This window comes from Varanus komodoensis, unplaced genomic scaffold, assembly GCF_004798865.1.
Source record: "Varanus komodoensis strain SLA01 unplaced genomic scaffold, ASM479886v1 scaffold1, whole genome shotgun sequence".
Lineage (NCBI taxonomy): Eukaryota > Metazoa > Chordata > Lepidosauria > Squamata > Varanidae > Varanus > Varanus komodoensis.
In genome coordinates, this window is record NW_025335268.1 from 15,441,609 (window position 1) to 15,462,835 (window position 21,227).

The 21,227-nt window shown below is 44.4% G+C and overlaps 1 protein-coding gene across 1 annotated transcript in view; it reads left to right on the forward strand.

Annotated features, from left to right (window-relative positions):
* The first annotated feature begins 8,155 nt into the window (after window positions 1–8,155).
* The window catches only part of AARS2 (alanyl-tRNA synthetase 2, mitochondrial), a 40,927-nt gene continuing 27,855 nt past the window's right edge, over window positions 8,156–21,227 (forward strand). The window contains exons 1-8 of the mRNA XM_044444482.1: window positions 8,156–8,386; window positions 12,895–13,083; window positions 13,909–14,054; window positions 14,895–15,089; window positions 15,794–15,938; window positions 16,998–17,143; window positions 19,414–19,522; window positions 20,996–21,034. Of these exons, the coding sequence (XP_044300417.1) occupies window positions 8,156–8,386; window positions 12,895–13,083; window positions 13,909–14,054; window positions 14,895–15,089; window positions 15,794–15,938; window positions 16,998–17,143; window positions 19,414–19,522; window positions 20,996–21,034 (1,200 nt within the window). The remainder of the gene's footprint in view (window positions 8,387–12,894; window positions 13,084–13,908; window positions 14,055–14,894; window positions 15,090–15,793; window positions 15,939–16,997; window positions 17,144–19,413; window positions 19,523–20,995; window positions 21,035–21,227) is intronic.

The window sequence follows — 21,227 nt, forward strand, 5'->3', positions numbered from 1 at the left end:
ATGAACAATTGTACCTCGTGGAAATTTACTATCGTTACTATAGTTCCTTTAAGTTCAGAGTCCTTGCTTGCTGAGTACGTTCATAGACTGGGTTCTCATGATCAAGGAAGGCGGACTAAGGCGGCATATTTCCCTTTTCCCATCTGTGCTTCTTGCATGGTGTCTCCAAACTTTGAGAGGCATGGTGTTGGAGCGAGAGGAAGAAACAATGCGAAATGACGTTTCCTTTACTTACAGCAGAGGTCCCTAAGCTCTTTGGGTTCGTGAGCATTTTTGACATTTTGAGAGCGCCACGAGCGCTCTTACAAACTAGGTGCACAGAAGGGATGCTCTCTCCAGGGAGTTGTAGCCCAACACTTCTGGAGGGCACCAGGTTGAGGAAGGCTGCGTTAATCACTATTATTATTATTATTATTATTATTATTATTATTATTATTATTATATTTCTATGCCGCCCCTTGCCGAAGCCTCGGGGCGGCTTACAACACAATAAAATACATTGAAATACAGTAGAACATAATCACTCCCTTCCATAGTGCCGCTGCTACGATTGCCGTCATCTCAACTCTCATTTCTCGAGGCTCCTTAAGAAGACGTTTTAAAAAATCTATATATCGTTTGAGTCTGTAACTGTCGAAAATGATACGATCTGTTTCCCCCATCCACTTTTTCTCTATCAGTGCTAATGGGTCAATGCTAGAAGCAGATTTGTTAGAACCGGGAGGAGTCTTTATGCGTTCATTGTTCGGTCATTTCTTCTGTCACCCAAGCTGGCTTCCTGTCTCGAGCCATCTTAACCTAGCCGTTGCGTCAAGATTTGCAATTTGCAAATAACTGGTTGGCTCGTGTCCCGCGGGTGCTTCCTGGCCTTTTTGTCTCGTCGACTTTTAGGGACCTTTCGGCGTTTTAGACCTCCCAATACAAACGTTTACAATTTGCCACTGCATAAAAGCCCAAGAACGGAGGAACAAGCCAGGGTTGTTTACGTAGCAACTGTCCCTGCACTTTGCAGCCAGGGGTGGGCATTATCCTCTTGTGGAAGTATGATTCCTAAGGCTGTTATCTGGACTCTTGGGTCCCCCCAACATTTCGGAAGATCTTTACATTGCAACTTGCTTATCATGCCTGCACACTGACTCTGCTATAGTGTTTGCCATTGAATGGAAGTTTGGGAGCGGGGAGTTTTAGCTTTCCCTTTCCTTAGCGGAAGCAGTAGACTTTAAAAAGTCATAGGCCGCTCAGAGTGGCAGTGCGCGAAGAAAGCGAGTGGGACCCCCCCCCGACCCCGAGCCCCCCCCCCGGCGAAGATTTTCTGCAGGCGTTAGCTAGATGGAAATGGCGCCAGAGCCGGTTGCTGAACCCTTGGAGCTCGGGGCGGAGCCTGCCTACGTCCTCAGTTCGGGAACTACTTGTATCCCTGAAACCGCCGCGTTTCCTCGGGCCAGCTTAGCCTAGCGGTTCCTTCAGCAACGTAGCATTGTTTCTACAACAACCGCTCTGGTTCGCGTCCCGCGGGCGCTGCCTGGCCTTTTGGTCCCTTCAGCTTTTAGGGACTGTTCCACATTTTAGGCCTCCATATGCAATCCCCTACATTTTGCCAGCCACGAAAGCCCCGCCCGAGGATTTTGCGCAGGCGTTGGCAAGATGAAAGTGGCACCGAAGTCCTTTTTTCTCCTGAGTCTACGCCAGGAGCTACTCGGCGCTGCAAGAAAGGAAAAGGTGGCAAAAAAACCGCTAGTTACAGAAAATTTGGAGGATGGGGCGGAGCTTGCATACGTCCTCATTTCGGAAACTACAGTACAGTACTTCAGTATCACTGAAGCCGAGTGTTTTCTCGGGCCAGCTTAGCCTAGCGGTTTCATCTGTCACAGCTATGGACGCTATCCCGGTGGTTCGAGTCCCGCGGGCGCTGCCTGGTCTTTTGGTCCCTTCAGCTTTAGGTACCGTTGTACAAAAGAAGACGAAAGTGACCGACTGAACAATGTGAAAAGTCAGAAACTCCAAACTCCTTTAGAACCCGCAATCCTGATCAAGCGTACCCATTTCTCCTTTCACTGACAACGGCACTCCCCACAGATTCAGTGTTTTATTCTAAAGACAATTGTACTGTGTTTGTGCATTTGGGTCTTTTTTCTCTTTGTCTCAGATGGTCTTGCGCTTTTAATCCTTCACTTACTGGAGTTTGCAACGCATCTTGAAAATAACAGTGTTCCATATTAGTGTTGCTCATTCACAAGGTCTTCGGCTACTCTTCGTAGGTTTTAAATGCCATGGAAGCTGCCAGTGAGCAACAAACTGCAAACACAGGGAAAGTGCACAGGGGCATTAGTGGACACTGTGCACAAATGACAACCACAAAGTACTACACAATGTAGTTTTGCCTGGTCCACACCTGGAAAAATTCCTGCAAAAACCCATGCTCAGCAGCACTGTCTGGTACATCTGTGCACTCTGCAGCAGTGGTGGATGTCCCAGAGATGCTCTGGGTCCAGCTGTCCTGCTGTGGCAAACACCCACTCTCTGTTTGTTTCACTCAGGAGGAATATTGGAATGAAATAGGACAGCTCTTCTCAACCACCTGCAAAATCATAGCATCCTGGAATAGTTGGGTCGGAAGGGGCCACAAAGGCCATCGAGTGCAACCCCCGAGTTGCACCATCCCACACAGAGAACTGTCTGGCTTACCTGGAGCATCCTCTCCGTGTGAGACAGAGTGTGGGGCAGCAGCTCTCTGGTCACTTCTCCCAGGTGTGCAGCTTCTGTGGGAGGCAATGTGGTGTCAGTGGTAAAGGGGGTGGAAAAGGAGGGGTGCAACAAGGGTAGAGGTGGCAGTGCATTGCACAGTAGAGGGAGGGGGGGCATGAACGAGTGGCTGCAAGGCGGCTGTGTGATATGGGAAGGCAGGGAAGATGGCGACACGGTTGCTCCTAGGCCTCAGGTGGTGCAAGAACTTGCACTGGGGTTGCAGTTCACATGAAAAGAAAGGAAACTAGTGAAAGGCAGGAGGAGCAAGTGGTCTGCTCAAGCCCCCAACTCCTTCTGGTATCTGTCCTGTGTGAGTGAACTTGATGCAATGAGGTTTCGAATAATCCCCTTCCTGCAGTGCATATAAATGTTTCAGGGGAAATAAAATAAAAGAAAGAAGACAAGTAGTTATCTTCCTTGCTACCCTGTAAAAATGCTCGTCTTTGCTCAGGCATTGCTCTGCCTTTTGATCCCCTTGACTTTTACAAACATTTGTACATTCACACACATTCAGATGGTGCTGAGAGCAGGAAAACTAATGTCTCTGCATCTATGCCCATCTTTTCCTCAGCACTGGAAGTAGAGAGATTAATCTGTTTGGTCCTTGTTGGAGAGGTGGGAGCCTTCATCTTTGGTTTCCAGTTAGAATTCCTCCTTTTATCAGCGTCTTCTACATCCTCAAAAAAGGTTATTTCTCAGGCCCAACAGTTCCTTCACGTTGTATCCAATGGTGGGCATTGTCCACTTGTGGAAGTGTGATTCCTAAGGTTGTTATCTGGACTTTTAGTTCCCACAACATTTCGGGAGACTTTTACATTTCAGCTTGCTTATCATGCCTCCATACTGACGTTTCTAATAGTGTTCGCCGTTGAATGACAGTTTGAGAGTGGGGAGCTTTAACTTTCCCTTTCCTTAGCGGAAGCAGTAGACTTTAAGAAGTCATGGGCTGCTCAGAGTGCCAGTGCGCGAAGAAAGCGAGTGGGACCCCCCCGACTCCGAGCCCCGCCCCCCCCCGCGAAGATTTCCTGCAGGCGTTAGCTAGATGGAAATGGCGCCAGAGCCGGTTGCTGAACCCTTGGAGCTCGGGGCGGAGCCTGCCTACGTCCTCAGTTCGGGAACTACTTGTATCGCTGAAACCGCCGCGTTTCCTCGGGCCAGCTTAGCCTAGCGGTTACTTCAGCGATGTGGATTTTATCTACTACAACCTTCACGGTTCGCGTCCCGCGGGCGCTGCCTGGCCTTTTGGTCCCTTCAGCTTTTAGGGACTGTTCCACATTTTAGGCCTCCATATGCAATCCCCTACATTTTGCCAGCCACGAAAGCCCTAGCAGGGCAAAGGAGCAAGCCGGGAGCAAGCCGGTGTCGTTTGCATCGGAACGGCACAGCGAAAATCAAGACGTAGCGGGAGCCTCCAGAGTGATTAGAAGATGCTGTGACGAACCAGATTCCTGCTGCGCTCACGCTGCTTCAGGCTCCAGCCAAAAATGCTGCTGTGCGAGAAAACGTGTCTCTGCAGGCACAGGGCTTGCGCTGCTCCCCCGACTCGGCCGTCGAGAGCCAGGCGGGGATTCGAGCCACGGCGAAAGCGGCCAGCGCCGAGCTGCGCGGGGCTCGGCTGGAGCGCGTAGAAGTCCCCATGCCATCCTCCCTTGCAGCCTCTTGTGCCTTGCAGGCCGCCGCGCTCCTCGGGCCGGCCCAGCCCAGCGGTTCCTTCGAAAACATTCGCATTGGCAATGTTAACTGTTAGCAGTTCGAGCCCCGCGGGCGCTGCCTGGCCTTTTGGGTCCTCCTTCCATTTTTCTGCTTAACAAGTTATGCTTCTATATTGTTTTCCATTTCATGAGAGATCAAGAATAGGGAGCGTCAACCTTCATTTTTCCTGGGTGATGCAAATGACTATTTAAAATGACGGGGCTGCGAAAGGAAGGGTAGTTTACCTCTCCCTGCACAGCTTGCCCATCAGGTACCAAAAGCGAGCTTAGTAGTTGGGTTTTATTGGAAGGGGTGAGTGGGAAGGGGGAAGCTCCGGTGATTCCTTGCTTAGTAGCTTCTTGTACCTCCCAAGTGACTGAAGGTCCAGTACTATGCGGGGAAGCCTCCGTGCCTTCCTCCCTTGCAGCCTCTTGTGCCTTGCAGGCCGCCGCGCTCCTTGGGCCAGCCCAGCCCAGCGGTTCCTTCGAAAACATTCGCATTGGCAATGTTAACTGTTAGCAGTTCGAGCCCCGCGGGCGCTGCCTGGCCTTTTGGGTCCCCAGCCTCATATTTTAGGAATATGTCTGTATTCACACCTGCGCTTCCTTATCGCAATGCAGACAGGGTTTTCCATTCAATGAAATTCCAAGAAGGCGGGAATGCCATGTGAGTGCTGTTTGTACAGCAACTGTGTGTGTACAATTTTGAAATAAATTTGTATTCATTTACTTCATATATTCTGCATTATACAGGAACTCAGTGTTGTTAAAAGATCCTTTCAAAGGATGGAGTGGGGAGGATTTCTTCACGCTGAGTCACTCCATCTCATTAATTACCCCACAATCCCCCTATTCTGAAGTGGCACTAACTTATCTCCCAAGCATAGGCCAATGGATCAATTTGAGTTTTGGGGGGGATTAAGTAGTTTTGTTGGCACTGAAGTGGAATAAAAGGACCTATGAAGAGCGATGCTGAATCTAGACCAGAGGTCCATCCAGTTCAGCACTCCATGCACATGGTGGCAAACCAGCTGCCCACAGTGTTGCCCAAGTGGCCTGTGTCCTGGTGTGCCCAAAATATACAACACTCCCCAGAGAGGTTTGCCTGGCACCGACTTTATATTTTTTTTCGGCACCAGGTAAAAACCTTTTTATTTACCCACTATTTTAAGGATTAAGGAATTTTAATTGGTTTTAATATTTACAGTCTCATTTTGTTTTTGTTGGTATTAAGTATGTTGTTTATTTATTACTGTAGTTATTGTTCTAATCATTGTAAGTCGTTCTGGGACGATTTTCATGTAGGACAGGGTAGACATATTTTAAATAAATAAATAACTGCCTACCAATGAATCATTTCAGATTGCACACCTGGCCAATCCTCAGCTGGCCCTTTTATACATTGAACATTAAAGGGTTACATGTAGCACAGTTAGCACTTTCCAATAGGCTGCAGAAGTAAAAGTTGTAATTACATGATCTTTCGCACTTGCATACCAAAGAAGATGCTCTGAAAAAAAAATGATGGAATACAACAAGGGGTCCAGCCACAGGCAACAGAGGGTTCTGGTAGGCACTGCCCAGCCATGCTCAGTAATATATTTAATAAAGTATAGAACATTTATTTAGAAATTAAAGCTGAGGTTCTTAATCCTACATCCAGTAACAAGCTTCTATACTTTCACTTGGTGGATTTCTACAGAACTGATTTGGATAGAGGTTGCAGCCCATCCTGGACAGGGTTGTTCTACTTTTGTATACAGGTATACAGCCTGGGGTTTCTCCTAGATTGGAGCTATATAAGTTGCTTGCATGGCTAAGGGAGAAACTTTTACCAGATTTGATGGGTTAACCAACAATAACCCAATCTAGAGAAAATTAATCTGGCTTCAGTTATACACGCTGTGCTTACATCCAGACTAGATTAGCGTAATGCTTTCTGCATGAGACTGTCTTTAAAGATAAAAAATGTAGCTGCCAGGATGTTTGTGAAAGTCAGGCATTCAGATCATGCTCCACCAATCCTGTATCAATTACATCAGTTGCCAATTTAAAATACTGGTTTTGGCCTTTAAAACTGTCAGTAATTTGATACCAGGTTGATTGAAGGACTGGCTGCATCAATCCACATGAGCCTTCCCAGACCCAGCTTTTTGGCCTAGACTTCTGAAATATCAGATTGATGGGTGCCAGGGGAGAAGGCCTTTTCGGTGGTGGCCCCACATGGTTGGAATTCTCTTGTTAGGGAAGTGATACAGCTCCAGACATACTTTAAAAACTGTTTTGTTTTTATTGGTTCGTGGCTGCTGTTTTTATGCTGGTTTTCATTATTTAATTTTTACTGTTTTAATCCTTAATTTATTCATCTTGTTTTAATGTTTGATTGTGTGACACATTTATTTTGTTGGCTTTGTTAGCCATCTTGGGAGTGTTTTATAGAAACAGAGTGCTCTACCAATACATAAGCAATCTAGGTTCTAGTCCCACCTCACCTAGTGGGCTAGGTTCTAGTCCCCAGTCACTAGCTCTCAGTCTAATATACCTCACAGGCTTGTTTGGAGGATAAAATGGAAATGAGGAATTGTGTAAGTCATCTTGGGTTTCCCACAAGAACAAAAAGTGTACTATCAAAGTAATATGATGATGAGGGTGATGTATAAATAAATGGTTTCAACATCAGATTGCCAAAAATATTTGTAACCAACAGCTATGTATCTAAATAAGGTGTGTCTTGTCATTGCATATTATGACATGTTCTGTTTAATTCACCAACAGAACAATAGGTAAATTCAAACATACTTCCTATTTTACTACCTATTTCCATATGGTCATTTTGGCTACATAATCAATCCATGCAAGTAAATGGGATGTGCATTTTCTATGTAGAGTAGAAATCCACCCAAAGATGTAGCTCAGTTGTGGACTTAAAAAGAGTCTTCTCTTTCATAGACTGTTATGTATTAAAACAAATCGATACTAATTGTAAGAAAAGCATATTAATACCACAAAACACCAGTATTAAAATGTTGCTATTACCTTACCTAGATTACTTAGGAAGAAAGAAAAAAAACAAACACCACCAATCTGTTCTGATAACAACAGTGACTGCTTTTTCACTCTTCAGATTGATTGCTGACGTTCATCAAATTGGTATATAACATGAGATTCTCTGCCATTTGGTGGCACATTTTACTTCGAAACTGAATGTTCCAACTGTGAGAGTATGGATCTGGAATTCATTCAAGGGTGGGAAAATAAATGGTGTTATATGATTCCCATTTCCCTGAGCACCGATGAGTTCCAGAGATGGCAGATTGACGTCTCCAGCTGAAATTCAAACTCTGGCGCAGCCCAATGTCCTTCTCATAGGCACTGGTTGCCTCTTTAGATTCGTAGCCAAAGCCTAGCTCTGGCGCAAAAGGAGGGAGAAATACTCAAATCCAGGACAAGGGTAGAAGCTAGTATTTTCTTTCTACGTATGAACAATCACATTTTTCCCAAAGTTCCCCTCCAGCTCAAAATGTTATATATCTTTAAAACAAAACGTTCAGGCTATACGGCTCAAACAAGAGTAGATCGGGTAAGCAAGAAGGCTTCAACACCTGCCAAGAGGTCGGACAACCCGCCACAATCCCACCATGCTTTGCAACAGGAGACGTTTCCCCGTTTCTGTTTCGTACCCTGAAGCCCGGACTCCCAGAATTCCGCCCACAGTTAAGATGGCGGCGGCAGTAACCTCGCGCTATGTAGGGAGCCTTCTTCGGGTGACTCCTGTTTGGTATTGCGGCGGCTGCCGTGCTTGCTCCGCGGCTTCCCCGTCATCTGCGCGAGTGCGTCGGACTTTCCTCCAGTTCTTCCAGGAGCGGTATGGGCATAAAGTGGTGCCGTCGGCTTCTGTGCGCCCACGAGGTGATCCCGGGCTGTTCTTCGTGAACGCGGGTATGAACCAGGTACGACCGCGAACAGCGTGGAGAAACAGACTCCGTTGAATGCTTTCTGCTGCTGCCCCGCTTGCCTGAGAGGATGCCGATGTGGAAGCATGTTATCCTTTCCCTTTTCGCAAAGCCTTGTTCCGATCCGTTGAATGTGCTGCTGAGGGGAGATGTTCTCTTGCAGCTCTCAAACTGAATCCCTTAATGCAAAAATCTTACATGTTGGTATGGGAATTAAATGCAAAAAGCGGGAGGTAAAAAAGAGGGGAGAAGATGAGTTAAGGCTTACACTGAAGGGAAACATGAAGGCAGAATATCTTTTTAATCTACCTCCCAGGAAATTCTAAGAGAACTTTTCTGGAATCGTTTGATGACCCATGTATTATTTGACAAAAAGACACCAAGAGCCCTTCCATATGATCAATAAAAACAAAACACCCCTGCCCTCAAGCTTACAGTCTAAAAGACACAAACAGAAAAGGAATTAAGGCAAATACAAGCATCAATTTCTAGCATTTATTCAAAAGTCTTTCCATTAAAACTTTTAATTGTCCAGAGGTTTCAAATAAAAATGCATAGGGCTCCAAAGGCTTGTTATTCTGCCATGATTAACCAAAGGTTGTCTTCCTACTCTTGCATAAAAGTTACCTTACCTTCTGTTTATTGAATATCAAATGCATGTATTTTATTATTTGCTCACATTCCTGGAAATTGCAATTGACCATAATCAAACCCTAATAAGTGTATACCATATGTATATTCAGAAAGGGGGATTGTCACATTGTAATCCAGATGCGGATAACACATTACAGTGCTTTCTGTGTGAGTATATGGAAATTTGTAAGGTACTGCTTTGTGAAAATGGGCAGTTTAGAGTGTCATGCCTATAATAACTTTTAATTGAGGATAAAATTACCATATTTGGTAGATTTATCCTGGATGAAAAGTCAGTAAGGTTACTGTTGCCAAAAATGACATCTGTATGAGAAACTGTAATGTATGAGTCAAATAAAGCTGAACTTGGAAATATAAGTGATGGTTGTAGGGGCAGTTATATTGTCCAGCAATTGAGATATGTTCAAATAAGATAGCTCCTGAATCCTTCTCTAATGTCCATCAGCTTCCATCTGCTACCTTCATTATTTAAACTTACTTAATTCAAAATAATTCTAATTCAGGAATATTATACCATTAATGTGCATCTCTTATTAAAAAACAAGTGTACTACATCCAGTGTTATGCAGGTGAACTTCCCTTCCCTTCATCTTTCTTATCTACTCCAGAGAATTTCTTCAGTCCTCTAGAACATATTTGGAGGGCTCATCCAGAGGGAAGAGGAAATCCAAGTCTGTTCTGTTCTCTTCATGGAACCACCCTGTTGGATACAGTTCTTTAGCTGCATTGTTTACTTCTGGAACTTATCTCATGTTTTCCTTTTAATGAGGTTAAATATCCTTGAATGGTATAGTTGTTAATTGACTAAAGATCTTTTTTAGTCAAATCCTATGCTCCTTTACTTACAATTCAGGGCACAATCCTATGGCAGCTGGGGAGAGTCTAGATGTGCATAGGATATTTGGAATCCAGGCTTCAACCTTGGATGTGGAATGAACCCTTCCAGCTACAGCAGGAAGGTCACAAAAGTCACTTTGGGGACTGGCATTTGGGGGCAGGGGAAGGGGAGGTAATAGGCTTCCCAAGCATATGTAGTACCCTGATGACACAGCAGCCCCCTTTCATTGTGGTCCAAGGCTGAAAACATAGCCAAAATCAGGCATTGTTTTGTGTGGTGGGAGGAGTCCAGGGGCAATCACCTCCACATTTCTCTCTCCATGCATAGGATGCCTGTAATTCTCTGAGTTTGGAGGGTTATGCAATGCAGCCTCAGAGTGCTCATGTGTTTATTAAATCTTCATACTTTGATGTATTGTGAGAAGTTAGTAGTGGTGCTTTTTTGAAGTTTGCAAGTTGCAGGAGAGAGTTCTCTTAAATATATTAGATTGCCAATAAATCCCTTTATTCTGGAGTAGCCTCATTTATAGATTTGCTTCATTGATAGGTTTGCTTGATGCTAAGAGAATTTGTGGCATAAAAATTCTGCCTCTCCTGGGAGGATGGGGCCATGTTGTAGATTTGAAGTATTGCGCCTCTTATGTACAACAGTTTTTGTAATCATAGACAAGCAGAAACATAAAATGTATGTCTGGCAATGGTTCTTCAAGGTCTGAACTTCTTTTAATTGGAGATGCCAACACTTACTGTGGGAAGTTGCACATGGGAAGTACATGCTCAGTCTGCATGCCCACCTTGTGCATGGAAAGCGCATAGTCATAGGCGCATGCCTGTCTGTCATGGTGATAAGCATTCCTTGTGGATGTGTTGATCTACAAGGGAGAGTTAAGAAACAGAAGCAACACCCTGCAGTTACTACTTTCTGCTGTGTATTCTGAGATTACTGGAGGGCCTAAGCAAGCAGCAGCAATGGAACCAAATGACTGGTTCTACTCAGATGTGGCTATTGTGTAATAATGAATAGAATGATTATAATTGTCCATCTCTCAGTCCCATAGTACTGGGAATTTAAACATTCGGCATGCATACTAAGGGCATACCTTGGAGTTACTTTGTTTTTAAAATGCATTAAATTAATGTAAGTAAGGCCATGTGGTTGAAGCCCACAGGAAAATCTTCAGTCATGAGAGGCAGAATGACCTGCTTTGAGACCATCCAGTCTGACACCGGAGGAGATTAGCAGGCTGAGGGACAGTTATACACCTGTCCCTTTCCCTTACTGTGAGGCAGAGCCCCCCAGGGTAATGGAATGGGTAGTCTCTTCCCTGAGTGGGCTGTAGGAGTCTGCCATGGTGGGAGCCATGCCTAGGAGTGCCAGTGCAGATAGCTTCACTCAAGCAGTACAGGCACAAGGAGTCCAACTCTGGGAACCACTAAACTGTTCTGAGAGTGTTTGCTATAGAATGGTCTATGAAAACTTTAAATACATAAATATGCTTGAAGACTTTGATGTATGGAACTGAGGGCTATTCTAGCCTGTGAGAAGCCTGGTGTGTCAGCTAGTCTTATACATTTGAATAGCTTTTTGCGGTAGCCTAACCAGAGAGGCCTTGATGGGAAACAATCTCTTTCATAGGGACAAGAAAGCCCAATTAAAATGAAGATCATAGAATCATAGAATAGTAGAGTTGGAAGGGACCATGAAGACCATCAGGTCCATCACCCTACTGTTGCACGATACCAGTTTTCACCGTCCAACTCAGATGGCTGTCCAGTTTCTTTTTGAAATGTCTCTAGAGTGGGAAAGCTCATGTGCTCTCTAGGTGTATTGCTCTGACAGTGAGAAAACATTTCCTGATATCTAGCCTGGATCTTGTTGCAACTTGAATCGATTATTCCATGCCCTGCACTCTGGTATCAGCAAGAAAAGATCTTGACCTTCTTTGTGACAGCTTTTGAGGTACTTATGGAGAGATATCATGTCTTCCCACAGTCTTCTCAAGACTGAACATGCCCAGTTCTCTCAGTCTCTATTCATATGGCAATGTTTTCAAACTCTGGATCATTTTTGTTGCCCTCCTCTGGTTCCTTTCTAATTTTTCTGCATTTTACTTTAAAAGGCCAGGCAGTGGCAGTGGCCACAGGACTCAAAGTGCTTACAATGTCATTGCAGATATATTTCAAGGGAACCACTGGGCTGAGCTGGCCCAGTGATAAATCCAAATGTTTGACCTGGAGTCCTACTAGCATGACGCTTGTCTCCAACCAAATAGGAAACCTTAAGGTAGAATACTATGCAAGTTTCAACAGAAAAATGTCCTAGAATTTCTAGCCATGGTTGGCTGGGAAATACTGGGAGCTGTAGGAATTTTTCTATTTAAACGTGCATAGGATTGCACCCTTAGGACATTTCCAACACATGCTCAATGTTTTGGAAAGGCAGTTTCCAGACTGGTGAAGCAGCTGCCAAGAACGCCTTTTGGCATGTGCATAGCATACTGACAGCAGAAAAGTGGGAACCCTCAGGCACTGGTCGATGGCAGGACTTGAGCCTGTGTCAGATGCTATTAGCTAGGTGGTTTAAACTGCAGCTAAACTTCATGGGTGTCATTTGCAGAGGAGTATCAATGAAAGGAGAGGATGTTTTTAAAGTTAGTATTACTTATTTTATTTCTGTACCAGCCAATAGCCAAAGCTCTTAAATTAAGCAAAGCAAAACTACAGTTGGGAGAATCAGTTAGGAGAATCTCAATCTGAACCCTCACTTTTTGCTAATATCTTGTCCAGATGAGAGATGGGGAAACATACGATACTGTAGAGGTGGCTAGACCACAACTCCCATCATTCTTGGCTATGTTGGCTAGTGTTGATGGGAGTTGTAGGCTTGCAACTTTTGAAGGGCTGAATTTCCCCTGCTTTAAACTCTTCTAAAGTAGGATAATCTTAACCTGAAACTCCAGTCAAAACTTTATATATGAAATTTTGTTTGTTTGTGTTGCTCTTTAAATTTCTAGTTCAAACCCATTTTCCTGGGTACAGCAGATCCCAGGAGTGAGCTAACACATTACCAGCGAGTGGTAAACACCCAGAAGTGTGTCCGCGCAGGTGGAAAGCACAATGATTTGGAAGATGTAGGCCGAGATGTTTATCATCATACATTCTTTGAAATGCTGGGGAATTGGTCCTTTGGAGATTACTTCAAAGTAAGTTATTGTGCTATGCACTCTTAAAGAACATATTGGATCTTCCTGTTTGCATCTAAATATGTTTTCATACTGAATTCTTCTAAATATTATTACGTTGATATTGCGTTTGTATTCCACCTTTTTTCATCTTGTGAGAAACCCAAGGTGGTTTACATAACTCCATTTTATCCTCACAGCAACAACCCTTTGAAGTAGCTTAGGCTGAGAGTGAGTGTCTGACCCAGTGAGCTTCATGGCCGAATAGGAATTAGAATCCAGATCTCCCGAGTCCCCAGTACAATGCTCTTACCGCCATACCATACTGGCTCTCTTTTTCCTGGGCATGGCAGATTCCCAGAGTGACCTGATTTATTATCAGCAAATGGTAAAGAGCCAGAAGTGTGTCCTGTACTGTAGAGACATACATGTACTTTTAAGGTCTCTTTGTGATATTATTGTATCACAAATTGTTAAGAGCAGATTTAAATACAAAGATGTAGGAAGCAGTTAGAGTAGGTACAGGATTCCTGTACCTGAACTAGACTGGGTACAGGATTGCATGTTTAATACTCCCCTATGCAAACCATTTCATCAGATGTTAGTCTTGTTTAATGCATACAATAGGAGGATAGTGTTATGGAACCTTATGAAATAATAAATGTGTTAGTCTTTAAGGTGCCACAGGACTGTTTGTTTGTTGCTTCAATAGACTTACCGCAGTTCCCCTTCTGGAACTAAAAATTCAATCTCTCCCCACCAATCCACAGCCTGATTAAGGCTGCTTCTCTCTCATGCAAACATTGGCTATTGTTTACTGTCATTTTTCATTTTCTTTATCATTAGGAAGAAGCTTGTAAGATGGCATGGGAGCTCCTGACACAAGTGTATGAAATTCCAAAAGACCGTCTTTATGTCACTTATTTTGAAGGAGATTCTTCGCTTGGTCTAAATGCAGATGAAGAGAGTAAGGAAATATGGCTCAGCCTGGGGTAAGTAAATGAGAAAAGCAGGTGAGAAAGTAAATTACAAAAAGTTTTATCTATAGTGTGCAGCTGCTTGTAGTTCTATATCTTACATGGATATATTCCAGGATGAAGTTTGCACTTCAAAATAGCACCTTTTTTTAAAAAAAGAGAAAGGTTTGTAGCTTTTGCAGGGGAAGATATTGAAAAACTGGAGACGGGAAGCAAAAAGATTGAAAACCGATAAGGACCTTAATTTGATTTTCCACAAAAATGCAGTTGGGGATCCATACTGCGCATCACTCCTCCTTGCAACCTTGGTGGCTCCCTCAACTTTCCAAAATATTCTGATATGTATAAAGGACTAAATGTTGACTTTCCTTATGCAAATTGTGCCTCAACTGGGATTTCTTGATTCAGTTAGACTAGCGCTAATGATGGGTTTGCTTTCTTGTACAGGGTTTAAAAAAGAGCTTCATACTGTACAGATACTATTTTAAAATTGAGAAGTTGGTGTCCAGAGGCCTACAAAATCTCAATTTGGTAGAGAGGGATGGTGATCCAAAAAAGAGCACAGAACACACAAAGACTGGCTACAGTCCAGTGTAAGTGAGTTATGACACCATCCAAGTACTGGCCAGCTTTTAGAAATGAGACTTGCCCTGTTCTGTAGTGGTGTTTCTGTTGGCTTATTAGATAGAGGTCACAGTTGTGGAAATGGAGCAGTATGAGGACACCAAGTTAACTCTCATGATGCAGTTGCTCCAGAATACTCACAGAAAAGAGGATTTTTCTGTCTTCACCACTCTAGCCTGCAGGAAGAATCGATTGTCCTAGCTTCGTTAGCTGATCTGTTTTGCTTTTCAGTGTGCCTCCCAGCCACGTGCTTCCTTTTCAGCTGAAAGATAATTTCTGGGAGATGGGAGATACTGGTCCCTGTGGGCCCTGCACAGAGATCCACTATGATCACATAGGCAGCGGGCGGAATGCAGCAGCACTGGTGAACCAGGGCAGTCCTGATGTGGTGGAGATTTGGAACCTAGTTTTCATCCAGTACAACAGGTACAAAAAAGGTGGAATTTCTTTGGATTCCAGGCTTGTGCCAAAGCCTTGCTTTTTACAAGGAGACTAGCACTTCACCAAACATGCACAGATTCTACAGCAGCCTCCCCACCCTGGTGCCCTTGAGGTGTGTCTGACTATATAACCCCTCATCCCCAGCCACAGAGCATGTTGGTTGGGGCTGATGGGAGCTCTAGTCCAGCACATCCAGAGGGCACCAGGTAAGGGGAGGCAACTGTTCAGTAATTTGTACTGCTTTTCTAGCAACCTACCTTATACAGGGCAAAGAGGGACTCTTGCAATGCTTTGCTTTCAGAGTCTGTTGATCCTATTTATTTATTAACTTACTATGTGTATATCCTGCCATTTTTCCTGCAAGGAACCCAAGGTAGCTTACATTATCCTCCGCTCCATTTTCTCACAACACAACCCAGTGAGGTAGGTTAGGCTGAGACTCAGTGACTGGCCCAAAGTCACCCAGTGAGTGGGGACCAAAACCCAGATCCCCAGTGGTCCAGCCCAACACTCCAACCACTAGGATTGTTGTAAATGAAATGAATAATGACAGCAAATAATGTTCCACACCAATTATGCTTCTTTCTTCTCTCACCATCTGTTGCATGTCCACAGACACCTTGAGCTGAGTGAGTAATAAGTCCATGTCTATTTTTTCTTTCTTTGGTTGGCATCTGGTGTATTGCCAGAGAGGCTGATGGGAGCCTGCATCAGCTGCCTCAGCATCATGTGGACACAGGAATGGGCCTAGAAAGGTTAATGACGGTTCTGCAGAACAAGCGCTCCAATTACGACACAGACCTCTTCACCCCAATCCTGGATGCCATCCACAAGGTGATCATCAGATATTGGGGAAGCTCAGCTGAGGTTCAGTGAGGTTTTATGAAACGGCTGCATGGCTGCCATTAGGTGCCAGTTCCTGTTAGAACCTTTGTCTGATTGATTTGTGGAGGCTGGCAATATTCAAGCTTTTCTCTTGAGGAAGGTGAGAAGCAATATTAGCCTCTCACCAAGAAAGAACAGCTGCTGCTTCGGGGTGGACAGAGAGATAACAGCTCCTAGCCACCTAATTTTTTTTATTTGGCTGGAAAGAACATCCAGCCTGGGAAAGAGTGATGTGGCTGAATTATAGCCACATACTTCTGTTTGGAAAAGAGGTGGAAATCTGTGGCCCTTCAGATGAGGCTGAACTATGATTCCTATCTCTGGCAGGGACTGATGGGAATTGAGAACATAACAGCATTAGAAGACACAGGTTCCCCAGTGTGAGTTGCTGAGATATGTCACAGTGCTCACCCCTCCAGATGGAAGAACAAAAGCTCTCAAAGACTTATAAGCTGTTCAGAGACCTGGAACATATTGGGCAGGGTAAAAATACCCAAATAAAAATAAATAGAGTGCCAGGGAAGCAGCTATGGTAATTTGCTGGCCTTTTAAAATAGATTGCAACAGCTACTGTAGTATGAATTTCCTGGGTAGAAAAGCACAGCCTTCAGGGACTAAAAAACAGAGTTGCAATAACACCTGGCAATTCTGTGCCTGGAAATGAGTCCCTTTGCATTCTCTGAGTGATCTCTTCAAACTTCACAGCACATTCCTGTACATACCTGCATGTACAGTCCTGTACATTCCTTAAATTCTTCTGTAGCAAAAAGCACACAACCTACCATAGTGGTCTGTTCCACTGTTATACATCTCTTACCATGGACAGATTTTTCCTGGTGAGCTGAAATCTGCTGCCCTGCAATTTGGTTCTAATCTCATCTCCTAGAGAAAAATGAAACTGTTGGTGTCATTTGATGGAAACATCTGCTTTACTCAAATATTGCATAGATTGGCAGTACCTCTGTGTGGCCCCAGCTTTTCTAAAACACTCCTCTATTTCTCTTACAGGGCTGTGGTGGACCAAGCTACAAGGGCTTGGTTGGAGAGTCTGACATTGGAGGCGTGAACACGGCCTACAGAGTAGTAGCAGATCATGTGCGCACCTTGTCTGTGTGCATTGCCGATGGTGTTTATCCAGGCATGTCTGGTGCCGAGTAAGGAAGAAACAGTAACAAGGGTTGGTTGGGACGAAAGAGATGACTGTGATCTCGGGCACTTCAAAGGGTTGAGAGATATCTGGAAAAATTTTGAGGGAGAATATTTGGAGGGAAGAAGGAAGCATAGGGCAAGTTCATATGTCACAGCAACCTATCCTGCAAATAAGCTGTGCAGTGTGGGTTGTTTGAGGAACAACTCACAAAGTGTTCGATCAATGATAAGGCTCACCATGGTTTGTCCATCTGTCCCTTGCTTCCTCCTTAGACCTCCTGCCAGTATTCCAGGAAACTTGTCTCCTTTCCCTGCTACAATCACTACTCCTTTTGTAGTTGCTGTTGATTTTTTCACCTTTTTAAAAACAGAGATCACTTGCCATCCAAATTGGTGCTGGCGGCCGGTGACAGCCCTTCCAAAGTGCCCAAGAAGCACACTCGAAGAACTGCCTTTGGTTTGCCACCTATTGATTTTTTTTGCACCACAACCATGTTCAAATGTGCTTGATGATGATGATGATGGTGGTGATGTTATTTTACAACTTGGGATACCTGCAATTTGAAGCCTTACCTGGTCATTCTTCCTTTGAAAGCAGGAACCATCCATAGGTATTGACAAAACCATACTTCAACCATGTGACTTTGCTTTCATTTGACAGTTGTGATTGACAAGTGAAAGCAGCGCTGCAAGATCATTGCTTGTGGGAAGTGATCTGAACACCGCTTTCACAATGAGATACTCTTTAAGTCTGAAGTGTAAATCTCTAGGCTTCAGTGCTCTTTACTTTTTCCACCCCTTTCCAAGATTTTAGGTACTCAGAAAGGCAGAAAACCCATTTCTAGGAGCACAGCTGCCAAAATAGCTAACAGCTAACTGCCAAAATTCAGGCTTGTTTTTAAAATGGTTGTTTTGGCAAGGTCAGTCACAGTTTTTTACAGGGACATGTGCAGATTTTTGAATTACCACCCAAAACAATGCCCCCAAAGTAATGAACACATTGCACAAGTTTGTGGAACAAAGAAAAAGGTGAGTGTAACTGGCTGTAACTTTCAATTCAAAAATTGCAAAAAGTGATCTCTGAAAAAGGAGAAAAAGCATGTTTGCCACAAAAATGGTTGTGATTGCTGTAGGGAGAGTGAACAACTAATTGTCACTTCAGAGTGCTGCTTAGTTACTTGGTGGGGCACTGTTGCTGACCCAGACAAACTGGGCAAGAGCAGCAAGGTGGTCTTGCTATTCTTATCGATTGGATTGGTTTGGTATGCTGAGTTCAGATGGCATGCCAAGCTATTGCAGATCCAACAATCCCTAGAACAAGATGTGGTTTGGGCAGGGTGCCTTGCCCAACCCAAGCTACCCTGCAAAAAGCAGTCCAGATTCACATGACAACTCACATCGCTAGTCACGCATGATGATGGCTGTGCTGTGCAAACTCAGTCATCAATACCATAATTTTGAATGGAGTTAGGAAACTGGTTGCAATAGGTGTCCTGAGCTGGTCTTTCTCTCCCACAACCTCCCTCCTTTCCCTTTCCCAGCAGATCATGAGGAGAGATTTCTAACTAGTATTTTATTATGTTAAAGCTGACCAGCCAGGACTGGCTTTGTAATGCAAAGTGAGAAATGTTAAGTCCATTAGCAAGAAGCATCCATTAAGTTAATGGGCCTCTAGCTGTGGATGTAGTTCTGCCCTTGCTAGAAGTTGATTCAAACGCAATCCCCTCTTCTCTCTTCCCACCAAACAGTGTTACACCCTCAAGGAGGTTCCTGCTGGTCATGAGCCAAATGGCAGGAATACCAGACATTACTTTACCAGGTGTCAAGCCACTGGATTGATAAAGTTACACCTCTTCCTCTCTGAAGTTGTTGCACAGTGTCTCCCTGCCAAACCAGAGGCAGTCTGGTTCTTACCACCCATTTGGCTTAACTCAAAGCTCATTGGCCTTGCCATTTCATCTAAGCATTCCAACCCTACCTGTTTTTCCATTAAAATGCAATCAGTTCTTATCAGCCTTTCCCTCACATGTCCACTTTGTGACATAGCTGTGAAAGAAAGGTGGAGAAATTTACTGTGGGCGTGATAGGCATGAAATGCCCGCAAAAAGATACCGGGGGAGGGTGCAAGGGCATACTGCTCAAGGGTATTGTCAGTGTACTGCTAAGGGGACCTGATTGTATTGGATGCTGGGGATATTGGGTGACTATCTGGAAAAAGTAACATCGCTTTCTTGATCGGAAAGATAAACTATTTTGGAAAATCTCTTGTTTGCAGGCTTGTTGTGCGCCACATCTTGCGTAGGGCAGTGCGATATTGCTCTGAAGTGCTCCATGCTCCACCTGGGTTCTTGGCCAGCTTGGTTCCTGTTGTGGTGGAAATTCTGGTAACTAAGAATTTATTTTTCCTTGGAGAGCAAGTTTGCTTATAACGAGATTCTCTTACAGATGTTGTAGCAGTTTCCCTACTAGGAGTCCATATCTGGTAACATTAGAGGTTCATTCTGGTCCTCGAGATGCTGATCTAGTACCTGGGATGGTTTCCCTTTACTTCATATTGGGGAGAGATATGGAATGTGTACACAGGGCTTTCTACTTAGCTGGTTCTGATTTATTCCAGTGACATCATTATTTAGAAACAGAAAGAGAGCGAGTCAGAAGGGGCCTCCCAGGCCATCTAATCTGACCCCTGGCTCCAGCCAGCTCTGCTCACAACATGCCCACCATATGCATGTCTACCCTATCCTTGAACACCCTCACCGATGGGGCCCCAACCACCTCCCGTGGAAACCCATTCCATACCCTCAGGTCCTAACTGTCAAGAAGTGCTTCCTGACATCAAAATGGAACCTTGGTTCCCTGAGCTTTGCTCCGTTGGAGCGCGTCCTGCCTTCCTCTGCAAGGGAGAACAGGTCTCTACCCATCTCCATGTGACATCCCCTCACATACCTGTATGTCGCCAACATATCCCCTCTGAGTCTCCTCTTCTCCAGGCTGAAGAGACCCAGTTCCCTCAGTCTCGCCTCATACCCCATCCCCTGCAAACTGGCCACCAACCTTGTGGCCCTACGCTGCACTGACTCCAACCTGGCTATATCCTTTCTGTAATGAGGGGCCCAAAACTGAGCACAATACTCCAGTTGCGGGTGCACCAGAGTCGTACAGAGTGGTAGTAATGCCTCTCTCGATCTAGAAGCCACACTTCTGGCTATGCAACCAAGGGTGGCATTTGCCCTCTTGACCACCGCCTCACACTGCTGACTCCTGTTTAGCCTGCAGTCAACCAGTACCCCGAGGTCCCTTTCACAAGTGCTGCTCTCCAGCTTCTTGTCCCCTAACCCGTACTTATGACACCTATTCCTATGCCCCAAGTGCAAGACCTTGCACTTAACCACATTTGTTTGTTTCTAATGCCACAGTCCTAAAACAAAAACAAAAGAGCATCGTAAAATTATGGTATAACTGTTACCCAAGTATTATCCCTGTGCACATGCTACATGCCAGGACAGTAAAAATGGGAGGCACTAAGGTCAAAGGATGTGAGATAAAGAAATGTGTTTTCAGGCCTCTCTTTCTTTATTTCTGACTGAGTAATAGTCATGACATACTTTTCTTCTCTGGGAAATAGTGAGAGGCAGGCATATAGGTGTGGTTGATTACTATACACATTGAAAAAATATCACATTCAGAAGCCCTACATGTTCAGAATAGTTCCTTACATGAGACCAGTTCAATAAAACGTAAACATAATGAAAGAAGCAAATCTGTATTTTCTGTAGTAAAAATGTAGAGATGTGTGTGTAGCTGGGAGTGGAAGTTCTGCACTGCCATGACATCTGATCCGTAATTCTTCTTTCCAGGGAGATGCCTACCCAGAGCTTATGAGGGATACAGATAAGGTGAGCAGCTGGAACTGATGGGCTAAATGTTGTGTCTAATTAACTTTTCCAGTCACTGAGGTCATCAGATATGGTACTTTTGGTGGTTCTACGTGCATGACTCTACTGCCTGATTGGAGTAGATCATTTAGTGTACTGTCTCCCTCTCTGTAGAATTCATTTCCTGTTGAAATCAAGCAGCACAAACATTTTC